Raw genomic sequence first — 15,195 nt, 5'->3', positions numbered from 1 at the left:
TCCACAAGAACTCTTTTATACAACTCCAAGAAACTTCATATGACTCTCTGTAGATTTCACCCAACAATGGCCATCATGTGCTTGCTCCATTCCTTGTATTGGAGAAGGATCATGTAGATTCAGCAACTCAAAAGCCACATTACCATTATAAATTTGAGGAATCTCTTCTACTTTTTGAGTATGTGTGCTTGCCAATAACAATCTACAAAGAACACCAGCATGAGATTCCTCAAAATTTGACAATATGGCCATATTCTAGACATATTTGTCTAAGTTCTCACCGTCAATGATGAGCTTCACATTTGCCAATATCTTGAATAGAAAATCACATCTTACTTTAAAATATAAAGCATTGAATTTTTTTTATAAAAAATAGTTAAATAGCGAAAAAAATTCAAATAAATCAAGTTAAGCTCTATGCAATGTGTTACATTCATGTACGAATTGGGATGATCATTGGATTTGGGATGCAGAAGTACTAAGAATTGTATGTGCAACATATACTGTATTAAAAAAAGATTAAAAATGTAAATGCCAAAACTTTCGTGCAATGAAACAATCGCTAAAATAGATTATTCCATAACTAACTCCTATATAATGATTATTCCTCTCTTATATAATAATTGCATAACATTTATATCTCTACTGTGATCCCAATTTAAGCTATAACCTTTTTGTCATCTCTTTTATAATTCCATCCATTTTTATTTCAAATGAAGAGAACATCCTTAAATTGCCCATAGCAATGCATGGGAGAATTTGAAAGATTCAAAATGCAACATCTGGGCATGTCTATCATCATCATGGTCATTGTCATCATCATCATAATAAGGGTCTCTTCTTTAGGTTTTGCCATAATTTTTATGTAGGTTGGGAGGGTTATTAGCCTTCCAAACATTCTTATGCTTACAACGTACAAACTTATAAAGGCTTTCACTCATTTTCGGCATTGAGAGACAAAGAAGCTTGCCGGTTCAATCATACTCCTCCATTCTTTGAAGGTCCTCAAGTGTGTAACACAATGCAGCATCACCACATTGTGGAGGAATGTAACACACATGCATAATTGCAACTATACATGTCCTGCTTAGCATGCTTGTGTAAGTATGAAAAACATCAAGCATTTTCAAAATACCATAACTTAGAAGTATGGGGGGCTGACTAAGGGTGACCTCCCCATTTTCAAAATACCATAACTTAGAAATATGGGGGGGTGACTAAGGGTGACCCCCCATTTTCAAAATACCATAACTTAGAAGTATGGGTGGGGGTGACTAAGGGTGAACCCCCCCCCCCACTTAAGGGCAACCATCACCCTTAAGTGGGTGGGTTCCCCTAGTTGGTGACCCCCACCCCCCACTAAGGGCAACAATCGCCCTTAGTGGGGAGTGACACCCCTGACACCTCCCCACTAAGGACGTCGCCCTTAGTGGGGGTGATAAAGCGCAACGGTTGCCACCCCCCACTAAGGGCGATGATCGCCCTTAGGGGGGACCCCCACCCCCCCACTAAGGGTGATGTCACCCTTAGTGGGGGCTGTGGACTAAGGGCAACCATCGCCCTTAGTCACCCCCATGTTGCCCTACTAAGGGCAACCGTCGCCCTTAGTGGGGGTGCCTACTAAGGGCGACAGGGGTGACTAAGTATGGGGTGCACACGCCTCCCCCCTCCCCCTCTATTAAATGCTTGAAGGCTCTCCCCCCCCCAAACAAAATGTGCCCCCCCCCTCTGCAATGCGGAAACCCTCCCCCCCCTAAAAACAACATGGCATTCCCCTCTCCCCCCTAAACAAAAACACACCCCCCTCCCTTTGCAACGAAGCAGCCCTCCCCCCCTCTTAAAAGAAAAACGCCCTCTCCCTCCCCCCTCCCTCCTCCAAACAACAAAAACAACCCTCCCCTCTTTAAAAGCAAAACTCTCACAAACTCTTGTCCTCTCTCTCCACAGACTCTCTCCCTCCCTAAATCCTAAAAGGATAGCCCTCTCTCTCTCCCTAAATCCTAAAAGGATAGCCCTCTCTCTCTCTCCCTCCCTAAATCCTAAAAGGATAGCCCTCTCTCTCTCTCTCTCTCTCTCCAACCCTTCCTTCACTCTCTTTTTTCATCTCCTCTCTTTTCTTCATCGTTTCTTCTCTTCTTCTTTGTTTGTTCCTTCTTTCTCTTCTTTAAAAACCCTTATTTTTTTAATTTAATCTTTTTTCTCTATTTATATATATCCCTCTATTTATATCACCTCTATTTATATCTATTGCTTTTTTGCTCTATTTTTATTTTTTGCTTTCTTATATCTTTTAGGACTCTTTCTTCCTTGTTCATTCTCCTTCTTCTTGTGTTACTCCTCATGGCATCTCCCCAATTTCAAAGAGGGACACAAGTATCCTTGATGTTCTCAGGGATACCAAGGTAGCTATTGTGGGACCGTCTTACATGTAGACCCCACCGTGGATACTGTCCATGGTATTGTTTTACCGCTTGGTCACGTTGGCATGTCGATAGAATAGGTTGAGGTGGGAGATGTTTCTCTTCCTTTTCCCCTTGAAGATGGTGATATCAACAAGTTAAATCAAACCAAAGGATACATTGTGTAAGCCTGATTTTATCTCTCTCCACCTTTCCAATTATTCTCCTTTTTAGTGATTTTTTTGAGAGAAATTTGTCTTGTATATGTCAATGTGTTTGGATTGTTTACAAACACATCAAAGGAAACCCAACAACCAAAGCCTACAAAACGTGTAAAGAGCACACCTACCAGGCAAGCAAGCCAAGAACTGACAAGTACCAAGAAGAGGAAGAAAGTGGAAAAGGAAGACGATGATTGGAGTCCTCCTCTCTCGAAGAAATCCAAGTCGAGTTGCTAAGTCTTTGAAGAAAGGTGCTTCTTCAAAAACCATTAAAGAAACTAAGAAAGTAGGAGAGGTGGATGAGGGAATTGAAAAAGAAGGGAAGAATGAAAAGGGTTTCATGGTGACTCCTGCAACTCGCTTGCAATTATAGAACTCCTACAAGATAGTCTTAACAGAGTGAAGGTAATTGTTAGCTACTTTTTATCAAATCTTACATAAGGTATCTTTTGGATTACCAAGCATAACATGTGTGTGTGAATTGCAGGTGGTGAAATCCACTCCTTTGCAACCTATTCCCTTGTGCAGACTTGTGCCTAACCCCTCCATATGAAGAGTGCAGTTTAGGTACAAGAAGTTGGCAAGGTAATTTTATGCGAATGGCTATGTTTCCGATTAGATGCAGGTTCATTTGCTCCATCTCCTTATCCCATAATCATGTTAGAGAAGTGACTCAAGATGATGTTATTGCATGGGATGACATTTGGCAATTGAAAAACGATGAGTTCGAGAATATGATCAAAGGTACACATTGGAAATTCATGAGCAACAAGATGTATGTGTGGGACGACAAGCATCGAGTGGTGGCATGGATGGAGGAGATTAATAAATGTGAGTCTACTTAAATTGCCTACTTTTTTGAATGTGGTCTTTTGTTTTATAAAATAGTTTTGGGACTAATTAGATTTTACACTATCTAACTGTAGTATTCAAGAATGTCGCATCAAGACAAAAGAGAATGTGGGGGAGAGGGAGAGCTTCAAACCCTAGCAAGCAAACACACACACACACACAAGAGAGAGCAAGACACAAGAGAGAGATGGATAGTTGAATTTTCTTCTATCTTCTTCTTCTCTACTCAACCAACATAACATAAAGATAAGAGTACACACTATATGGGTTAGTACTCAACTACTACAACATACAAGGGTCGATCCATAATGTGAACCCGACTAAATGAGCTGGCGCTATAACTATGCCAGTCTCTAGTAATCCAAAATGGCTGTCACACAGCCTGTCATTCCACTAGTCGCATATCACCTATAATCTCACACACCATGCCAGTGGTGTAGATGCGGAAGCTATCACCCAGGCAGGTCTCATCAATGTCCGCTCGTAGCACTAGTTGAGCTCGATATCTCAACACTCCCCCTCGAGCTCAACTCCACACACTGCACTCCAAGTAAGTTCCTAAACCTGTGGAGCTTCTGTGTGCCCAATGCCTTCGTGAAGATGTCAGCCACCTGATACTCTGTGCTGACATATACCAGATCTACATCTCCTGCTCGAACCTTCTCCCTCAGAAAGTGATAATGCACCTCAATGTGCTTCGTTCTAGCATGATATACTGGGTTACTGGCCAACTGTATGCTGCTCACGTTGTCACAATATATGACAACTGTCCTATCCATGGGCTCTCCCATGTCACCAAGTAGCTTCTGAAACCAAGCTATCTCACAAGCTGCCATAGCAGCACCCCTATGCTCTGCCTCTGTACTCGACAAGGTAACTGTTGACTATTTCTTACTACTCCAACTCACAGCAGCACTCCCAAATGAGAACATAAAACTACTAGTAGATCTCCTGTCTGCAATACTACCAGCCCAATTAGCACATGTGTACCCATGCAACTGTATCTCCATACCAGCCTCATAGAAAAGTCCATAATCAACTGTGGACTTTATGTACCTGCTGAGGATCCATCTAGCCGCATCCAAGTGTGGCTTCCTAGGAGCCTGCATAAACTGACTCACAAGTCCAACAGCATAGCTCAAGTCTGGCCTTGTAATGGTCATGTAGATCAAACTACCCACTATGTGCTTGTATGTAGTGGGGTCCTCCAAAAGCTCACCTATATTCGGCGGAAAGCTTTGTGTTCTGCTCCAATGGCACTGAAATAGGCTTACAGCCTGTCATACCATACTTGGACAACATGTCCAAGCCATATACTGCCTCTGCAATAGTAAAATGCCATGAGGTGATCTCACCACCTCTATGCCCAAGAAATACCGCAGCTTACCCAAATCCTTCATCTCAAACTTTTGCTTCAAAAGCATCTTGACATCATGTATGTCTGCATCACTATCACTAGTGATAATCAAGTCATCCACATAGATGACTAATAGCATGATCCCTCTATCTGTATTTTTCACATATAGTGAAAAATCTACATTGGATATCTGAAATCCAATGGTTACAAGATACTCCCTAATCTTGTTTGACCATGCTTTGGGTGCCTGCTTCAAGCTATACAAGGCTTTGCATAACCTGCACACAAAATCTGGATGGGCATCACTCTCATAACTTGGTGGTTGTATCATGTACACTTCTTCTTGCAAATCACCATGCAAGAAAGCATTCTTTACATCCATTTGATGTAAAGACCAACCCCTACATTCACATGACCAATGCGCTTGTGCCATATATCAATATCTATAATGACACCACCTATTCCATACGCAAACATGGCTGCCTTTATCTCAGGCATGTTCACATCCAAAATAAATATCCTGCCATTTTTGTTACCCTTTGCAACCAAGCGACACTTATTTTTGAAGTCTTCCACAAAATATCCTTGAGGATTAAACCTCACTTGCAGACCCTGCTCAACCATCTATCCAACAGAAACCAGGTTCTTTGTAATATTCGGAACATGAAGTACATCAGCCAAGTACTTTATTTTTCCATCCTACATAGACAATGGCACTTTACCAACATGCGCAATGGGATGCGCAGTATCATCACCTGTTTCTACATAACCTGGTTTTTTCATTTTCTGCATATCTCTAAACCACTCAACATGACTAGTCATGTGGTTAGAGGCACCATGATCCACATACCATATATCTTGAGATCCTAACACATCCCCTGTTATGAAACTAAGCATGTGATGCATCACAAATAGCTGCTCACTTCTATCATCACCTCCATGTTTGCTAGATGATGCATAGTTGCCTTGCTATAACTTCCCACTTTTAATGTCATTCTGCTTTTTGTAGCAGTCCTTTGCCATGTGTCCTGGTTTGCCATAGTAATAGCACTCTATGCTATTTGCATTTTGATTTCGTTGCCAACCACCTTGGCCTCTTTGGCTCCCCCTGCCTCTAGACTGGCCTCTTCCACCTGCGTATGATTGCTGTTGTGAATCATTGGACTGTTGTTGTCCAGAACTCTGATTTCCTTATCAGCCACCACCTTGGCCTCGACCACGGCCTCTACCTCTACCTCTACCTAAATTAGAGTAGAAGGCATGTTCCGATGTGTTCTTGCTTTGTGAAGAAGAATCCTCACCTCCTAAATCCTTTTCTTCTATGATCAGCATAGATATCAAGTCCCAAAAGTTGGGAATATTCTCCCTAACTACAATGGAGGTCTTGAATGGCTTGTACTCTTTTCCAAGCCCATTCAGACAAACACTCACCAAATCATCATCCTCCACACTGATACATTGATAGACCCAAGGGATTCAATAATGCCCTTGATCTTTAAGGCATATTCATTGACGGACATGCTTTTCTTTTCCACAGTATGCAACTCTTGCTTTAACTGTAACTTCCTTGCCTTTGTGTTAGTCTGGAGGAACATCTGAACCAGATTCTACCATGCAACTACTGGAGTATTTGCATCCTGTATGTGTCCTATCATCATAGTGTCTATGACACTAATTGAAAGCCAGTACATTACTTTTCTTGCACCCTGATTCCAATCCTTGAATGCGTTTATATCTGCAGGAGTGGCATTCTCCTCAGATAACTCTAGAGGCTCCTCATTGTCTCCTTCTACATAATCCGAAAATCCTTTACCCATTAGGAAATTAATTATTCTAAACTTCCAAGCATGGAAGTTATTCTTATCTAGCTTCTCACTAACAATCTGATTAATTCCGTCATATATGTTTTCCTGCAGCAATCAAATAACTTATAAACAAACAACTTCTGTATACAACCTGTAATACAGCAGTATCTCCTGTAACTGCTGCAGCAGCGGTACTTCACCACAGCTTGTGTGTCAGCAAATGTGACTAGAGTACATGTACATACACCCAGTATCAACAATACATGTGCAAACCCTGTCTGCACTTCCAAAATGCACTACTGCTTCGAGCAGAAACAGTTCTCTACCAAAACTTTTAGAAAACTATCAAAAATACCTTACAGTGACGAAACGGGGCCTAGAACGTGCCAGAAACGTGAATCTGGCAAAAAAAAACTAAGTCCAGTAGGACTTTTTAAGTACTGTAAATGGACGACAATACCTTGCTTTGGACTTCTCCCCATTTTCAAAGATTTGGAGTGTTTGGGAATCTTTAAAAACACTTTATCACCTTCCTAAAAAATGATTTGCCTATGATCTTTGTCTGCATAATGTTTAGCACGGTCCTGTGCTCTCTTAGCATTATCTTTCGCAATTTTTGTCATCTCTTGGAGATCTTGAAGACAATCTTTAACCTTTTGTATCTTTTCTTTCTCGAGTCCAACGGCCACTAGAGCTCGTGGTTGAAAACCATACATCAACATAAATGGACTAAATCCCGTTGTTGAATGTTTGGCACTATTATAAGCGAATTCCAATATGGGTAAATAATCTTCCCAATTGGTTTGCTTTTTGCTTACATATGCTCGTAGCATGTCTTCCAAGATGTGGTTGACGCTCTCGGTTTGTGACCATCACTTTGAGGATGATTTGCCGTACTCATACTTAGTATGGTGTCCAATCTCTTAAACACAGCACGCTAGAAATGACTATTAAATTTTGTATCTCTATCACTAACTATATTGGCAAGGTAAGCCATATAGTCGATAGATATTTTCAATGAATAGCCTTGCTAACTCAGGCATAGTCACTGTCATTTTTGTTGGAATAAACTGACACATTTTTGTCGACCTATGACCACCCAAAATGAATCGTGGCCTCTGTTCATTTTAGGTAATCTAACTACAAAGTCCATTGAGATACTCTCCCACTTGCCATTTGGGATCTCTAGTGGACTAAGTAAATCACCTACCTTTAGGCGTTTTGCTTTATTAACCTAGCACTTTTGGCATTTTAAGACATAGTCCTGGACATCCTTACTTAATCTAGTGCATATGTCTTCCGTATTCTAGGATGACCAGCACTCGGACTATCATGACATTCATATAAAATACTACGCCTGATGTCTGAGTCCGAAGGTATACATACTCTACCTTTGTAAAGTAGGTAACCGTTATCGATGGAAAAATTCTTTCAACGATTTCTTTCATCACTTGAAAGTGACATGTCTGTCTTGTGAATGGGGCTATCTTTATTTATAGTCAAGGGATCCTCTTCTCTATGACACTCCACAGGTGGGTATAATGCAGATCATCAACACACTTCCCCTTAAGTGATTCCAAAAAATAACTCTTAATTTGAGTAAAACTCAACTCGTTAACCATGGGCATATGACTCAATGAATCAGCTACCACATTGTAATGCCCTTTTCTATATCCTAGTTGAAAATCAAACTCTTGGAGCAACTCTGCCCATCGAGCTTTGCATCCTCTCAACTCTTTTTGACTAGATAGCCATTTGATACTCTCATGATCAAAGACTATCTCAAATCTGGCACCATATAAATAATGCCTCCACTTCTTTAAGGCATGAATTATAGCATATAACTCCCTTTCATAAGCTGAATAATTTTGTTGAGCTCGGTCCAACTTTTTACTTTCGAATGCAATAGGTTCCCCCCTTATAAAAGGACTGCGCCTACTGCATCATTACTAGCCTCCGTCTCTACCACAAAGGGTTGATTCGGACTGACAACTTGGAGAATGGAAGCTATAGCTATAACTACCTTAAGTTTTTCAAAACTTCTTTGTTAAGAATCCCCCCAAACGAAGGTCTTTCCCTTTCCTTTAAGTTGATCTGTCATCGAAATAGCTATCTTAGCATAATCTCGAACATACTTTCTATAGAATCCATACTTTCTATAGAATCCAGACAAACCAAGGAAAAATTGTAATTCTTCTAAGTTTGTGGGATGTGGCCATTTCAATATGGCTTCAACTTTCGTGGGATCCATATGAATGACATCTTCCGAGATTATGTGGCCTAAGTATTGGATTTCTTTTATGAAGAATTCACATTTACTTTCTTTGGCATAAAGTGAATGCTCTGAGTAACTCAAATACTTGCCGTATTAAGTGTTCGAGATGTTCTTTATTGGTATGCCTGTAGATCAGGATATCGTCTAGGAAAACCACGAAATTTTTTCCTATAAGGTTTCAAGACACTATCCGAAGGGCATGACTAAAAACTCATAGTGACCAAACTTAGTTCGAAAAGCAGTCTTTTGGACATCCACTTCCCGAATTATCACTTGATGATATCCGGATCATAAATCGATTTTCGTAAAGTACTTTGCCCCTTGGAGTTGATTAAAAAACTTATCTATTCATGGCAAAGGGTACTTATTCTTAATCATGATTTGATTCAAACCATGGTAGTCTACGTATAGTCGCACAGACCCATCTTTTGCTTCACCAATAGAATTGGTGCAGCCCAAGGCGAAGTGCTTGGTTGAATGAATCCACTTTTAAGGCTATCGTTTTTTGAATTCTTGTGCTTCCTTAAAACTAAGCCGATAATGAGGCTTACTTACTGGCTTTGAGCCAGATATTGCTTCAATTGGATGCTCAACATCGCGGACAGGAGGTAATCTTTTCGATAATTCATTTGGAAACACATCTTTAAATTATTGTAACAATTTCTTTAAGGATTCATTAACTTTTTTATTATTGACATGCTTTGATTGAAAAGAAGTCATGTAAAAACTATGCTCACTCAAACTACTTATGTTTTCACATGCGGAAAAGGAAATGACATCATCAAGACTCATGTAGTACAAAAAGATGATTTCTACTTCATTAGCTTGTACATGGCGATTGAGTTCCATAGAGCATATAAGAGGTGAGGAGGGTACATCATGTTCACCTTGCAAGCGCACTTTCTTACCGTCTACTTCAAACTCAAAAGAATTATGCAAATAACTTCTAGACAAAGATGGACCAATGTTATATAACCACTCACGACCTAGAATAACATCCTGTAGAGTGATATGCATAACTTGAAAATCCAAATGCATCTCATGACCTTGAATGACTAATGGAACATCATGAACTACTATTTCCCATACATCTTTATCATAGTTGTTAATCAAAGAAACCACATACTTATGGTCACTTGGGCTTTCCAAAAACTTTAATTTCTTGACTAAAGTATAGTTCAAGAAATTATGCATGGCACTATCATCAATCATAACTTGTACCTTGTGACCTTTAACATGACCATACATTCTCGAACCAACTCATGTGGTCTAAATGTTAGTACCCACATTGATGACGTGACACAAGATGCATGAGTAGAATCAACATGATAAACTTGAACCTCTTTAAACTTACGAGAAGTCTCTAGAGGGAGCACTTGAATAGTGTGCACTTGATTTTCTTTACTTTGACCACGTTGGTTCTTCTCATTTTCTTTTAGCTTAGAACACTATAGTTTACTATGACCCTTTTCCATGCAGTGAAAACATTTTAAAAAAATAGCTCTTTCAAAATCTTCATGCCTCAAAAATTTATGTGGTTCTTTAGACTTCTTAGATTGTTCATTCTTTTAGTTAGGTCCCTTTCTTTTATTTTGACCTTGATGCTTGGAACCCTCGGACACAATAGATGTCCGTTATGCATTCTGCGCATGCATTTTCTTTCCGATAGTGTCGTTAAAAATTTGAGAAAACTTAATTTCTTCTTCTAAAGTTTTCGGCTCATTTTGTTTAACTTGATTCTTATAGTCCAAATCTAATCCATAATTTTTTTGAAAGTCATCCATACCTTTCAACGTGAGAATGATTTCTCTATAATTGGAGATATACTGAGTCAATGTGAGATTTCTCATCTCATAATTGTCCCACGCTTCCCAATTACGATCCATCTCATTCTCAAGAAGAAATTCTTTCATGAATGCACTTTCAAATCCAGCCCATGTAGTAGGCCGATTTCCGGACTCCAAGCTCATCCACCACTTATATGCTTTACCTCCTAGAGTTAAGCTCGCTTCAAGCGCGTGTATCTCCTCTAGAGTTTGATGCAATCAATGCAAATCCTGCCACCTTTGTAAACAATTGTTGACCGCATCCTTATTGCGTTCCTTCTCCTCTCCATTAAAAGTCGAAGGTTTCAGATCTTTTAGAATAGCAGCAACATCTCTAGTGTGAGATGTACTGGCATTCATGTTGCCCCCTTGGGCAAAAGCCACTGGCATCCCTCCCACTGAAGCACTTACGGTGGTAGAAGCTTGCATGTTATCCTTTAACTCCTGAAGAAAGAGGAGTATCGTATCGTACTTGGCCTAAATGTCCAAAGTACAGGACTCTAAAGCCTTAAACTATTTAGTGCTGACCAAATTATCATCAAGAAGATCATCGTCGGTCATTGTGACATCAGGATTGGCCATTGCCTTTTCCGTGTTCGACAAACGACTTGGATCTCCACTTACGAACTCATTAGTGTTATTAGACTCCATATGAATCCTCTAAATGCGATGCAAGAGAATAAACACAAGCACCAACCTTAAGTCCAAGCTCTTGGAAATCAACTCGAAGTGAAATGGTCGGTGCAATATAAAATTTTTAGAGTTGTCAGTGAGAAACTCTGGCCAATCTTCTTAAAAACAACCCCAAATCTTCACTTGGCAAATCATCCGTGGGAACAACCTCTAAGGTTCAAAGGTTTAAAAACCTTTGGGAAGCTTGGATTTTCTTTCTTTTGTTTTTTTTTTTGGGAAAAAAAACTCGAGCTGTACGTCGCCTGCACGTCGTCGATGGCCGTCGGCTCTGCTGTATATGTCCTACAGAGACCACCTACTATGGCAGCTGCTTGTGATGCTATGGTGCTGCTTGTGGCAGCTGTGGGCGACGGTTGAGGTCTCCCCTCACACAAATTGACGTGCTGGAGATCGTTGCCCAGGTGGAACTGTGCCAAGCACCCTTGCGTTCGACAGTCAGTGGTGTTGTCCCTTGTTTAAGCACAGAAGTGATGGTCGGCGTGTCCACAGCGTGCAACGCTCAGAGTATGAGAACGATGGGTCCTGAGAATCGACATGCTCTGATACTAGTTTCAAGACAACAAGAGCTTGGCAACCACCTTCCTAGAGAGGGATGCTGAGAGCTCATAGTTTCAAGACAACAAGAGCTTGGCGACCACCTTCCCAGAGAGGGATGCTGAGAGCTCCACCTAACCATAGCCAAAAAACTGCACACCTTCTAAGATTGGACTCCTCTCTTTTATTAGCTAGATGCTCTTCACATGTGCCCGGTCACTCTTGAGTATGTACCCGGTCGTTTTGGCTCCCCTAAACCCCGCTCGTCCCTTGTTTAGATGGTCGAGCTCTCTAGTAATTCCGTTGTCATGACATAGAGAGAGGTGAGATGGTTGGAGAGAGAGAGAGAGAAGAGAGTGTGCTGGACAAGAGAGAGGGAAGAGACGGAGACAGGTTTGATGGTTGGAGAGAGAGAGAAGAGAGTGTGCTAGAGGAGAGAGAGGGAAGAGACAGAGAGAGAGAGAGAGAGAGAGAGAGAGAGAGAGAGAGAGAGAGAGAGAGATGGTAATAGATAGAGAGAGAGAAAGGGAGGAGCAAGGTTGGTGGTGGTGGAGAGAGCTAGGCTGGGCTAGGCTAGGCTAGGAGGTGGTGGGAGGAGACGGTGGTGGGAAGAGTTAGTGTTCAAAGTAGAGAGTGAGGGTAGCCAACAAAAGCTCCCTCCATCAACCTGCCTCGATGATCATCCCCATCTTTGATCAATTCACAAAAGAAAATTTCACAAAACACACACACACCCCACAGGTGGAGTAGTTCTTATGAAGGGAACTTTGAACTCCAATCCCAAACAAAGCCCACAGGGCAACTTGATGAATTCAGTTTCATCTTTTCCCAATAAAAGGCTCTTATAATAGATTTAAAAAAATTATTGGTAAGAGAAAAATCTTTTTTTGTTTGTTTTTGTTTTTGTAAAAACATAGAAGTCTTTGTGCAAGGATGTAGTGTTGGAAAAAACATAGAAGTCTTTTTGTAAAAACATAGAAGTCTTTGTGCAAGGATGTAGTGTTGGAAACCACCACGCAATTGCATATGAATTATGGCCTCTATTTATATAAACACTCTTTCTCTCATGTAGAATTGAAATTGGAGTCACAATTACTAGTCTCGGAGTGATTGAATAATCATGGTTTAAAACACTATTTGTGGGCAAGGGCAAGCCAATCATACTCTCTCTCTCTCCTCTCTCTCTCTCTCTCTCTCTCTCTCTCTCTCTCCAATGTGTGTGTACATGTGGGCGTGAGCATGTGTACTCTTGCACAAGCCTGTGCTCCCCATGTAAAGTGAGCTTCATTTGTTGCTCACATATTCGAAGTGCACATCAAGTAGACTTGGAGATGCTTTCATGTGTCAAGGGAGATGCTGAAACTCAAATAGTGCCTTCCTTGATACATATAGTCAAAACTCTCTCTCTCTCTCTCTCTCTCTCTCTCTCAAAATAAAGTGAGTCTGGTGCCATCACACTCATTGGTTACAAAATTCAGTGTACATGAGAGCCTTGACTACATACATTGACCCATGACGGCCTCAACTATAGGGGGTCTTAATCATATACTTGGGCATCCTCCCTTTGTTAAAAGGTTGAGTTGTACAATTTTACACAATTCTCATGAGAGGGTTCATGAGTGGGGGGATGTGTTTGTCTCCCCCAACACATTGGGATGAAGTGTAAAATTGTGAACGATGTATTGGAGCTTTCTTTCAAGTGTGAACATATGAACCACACCTTATAAACGAGCCACGAATATGTTGAAGAATTGAGTCAAGAGCATGTTTCCACACCCTAGTTAATTGGGTCATGAGTGCAATAAATGGAACTTCATCATGCATTTCTTGATGTGCCAAAATCGGCACAACAGGATTTTCTCTCTAAAACTTGGCCAGTTGCACTAACGAGAAGCCGATAAGCACGCGACGCTCTTGCGATATTCTTTTTTTTTTGGAAAGGTACCTATATCATGCCATCACTTTTCACTATGGGATTGGGTAGATTCGAACCCAACACCTAGCAAGGGTGTGAACCAAGTTTGTAGTGGGGCCGGACAGGGGCCATTCTGTTTGAGAATGTGAAAGTGCCCAGCTTCAATTTCCACCGTCAGTTGTGAAAAATGGCTGGCGCTCTTTCTTTCCAACTTCCTACGTTCAAACAGATGCTGCGCAGTAAAATTTTCTACACGCAACTGTGGCTGCTCTTCGTCTTCCTGTTTTCATCCCCCCCACCCCCGCCGCCCGTTAATATGTTGACTTCTCCCCTCTTAGGGTTTGAAAATGAGGGTTGAGTTCCAGCCAGCTAGAGGTGCTGATCCAAAACCCCAATCAGATGGGAGTCGAAACCCTAATCTATTCCTCAGAGCTATCCGAATCCCTAATCTGTTCTTGATCTAGATCCGTAACCCTAAACTCTCTCTCTGAGGGATCCTAAACCCTTATCTTTTGCCTCAGAGCGCACCAAAACCCCTCTCAGAACGATTGCTTTGTGTTCTGAAACCCCAATCTATGCCCTTACCCTCAGCTCTGCAGCCTTCACGTCAGAGAAGCCCTAATCTATTCCATTGAGCAATTAGAAACTCAAATTTTCCCCTCTGTTTGGTGTGCTAATCCTAGCCCTAATCCTCTTCTCAAAACGAAGCCCGAATGGATGCACGGCGCCAAGTGGACCTTGTAACCGGGAAGACCTTCACCACATCGAGCACGGTGGGGTCCTACTCGCAGTCTCAGATCATACCTTATTCGCAGCCGCGCACGGAATACAGCAACAACAACATCGACAACAGTCCGGCGAAGGCGACGAAGTCTAAGAGCACTTCGTCATGGAATTTCGACGATCCGGAACTGAAGAGGAGGCGGCGCGTGGCTTCCTACAAGGTCTACACTGTCGAAGGCAGGGTCAAGTCTTCGCTCCGCAAAAGCGTCCGCTGGTTCAAGAACAAGTATTTCGAGATGCGCTATGGATGGTGGTAAAACATGGTGCCCTCTCTTTGCCCTGATCTCTGTGTTTTCCACAAGAAGAAGAAGAAAGCAAGGGGCATCTTTGATGTATGCATCAAGCCCGAGGGAATAGCTTTTCTATGAAGGTTTTCTCTGCTGCTCTGTACAGGAAAAAAAAAAAGGGACCTTGTGGTCTCTCTCGTTTGTTTCTGTTTCTGCCTTATCATCTTAAGATTGATGTTTGCATTTTGTAGCCCTCATCTTGTTTTCTTCTTTTGTTCAATGCGGAGAGGATAGACCCTTGCTTTTAA

The 15,195-nt window shown here is 41.4% G+C and overlaps 1 protein-coding gene across 1 annotated transcript; it reads left to right on the top strand.

Annotated features, from left to right (window-relative positions):
- Positions 1-14,058: 14,058 nt before the first annotated feature.
- LOC147604331 (uncharacterized) lies at positions 14,059-15,195 on the top strand. Its single transcript, XM_086795602.1, has one exon. It carries the CDS (start codon positions 14,591-14,593, stop codon positions 14,915-14,917), a length of 327 nt encoding a protein of 108 aa, XP_086651728.1. The 5' UTR covers positions 14,059-14,590; the 3' UTR covers positions 14,918-15,195.

The sequence above is a fragment of the Cibotium barometz genome, chromosome 62 (genome assembly GCF_041138505.1).
Source record: "Cibotium barometz isolate CiBa-2024 chromosome 62, ASM4113850v1, whole genome shotgun sequence".
In the NCBI taxonomy this organism is placed as follows: Eukaryota; Viridiplantae; Streptophyta; class Polypodiopsida; order Cyatheales; family Cibotiaceae; genus Cibotium; species Cibotium barometz.
Note: the sequence above shows the minus strand (reverse complement) of the source record. Positions and strands in the feature narration are given on the sequence as shown.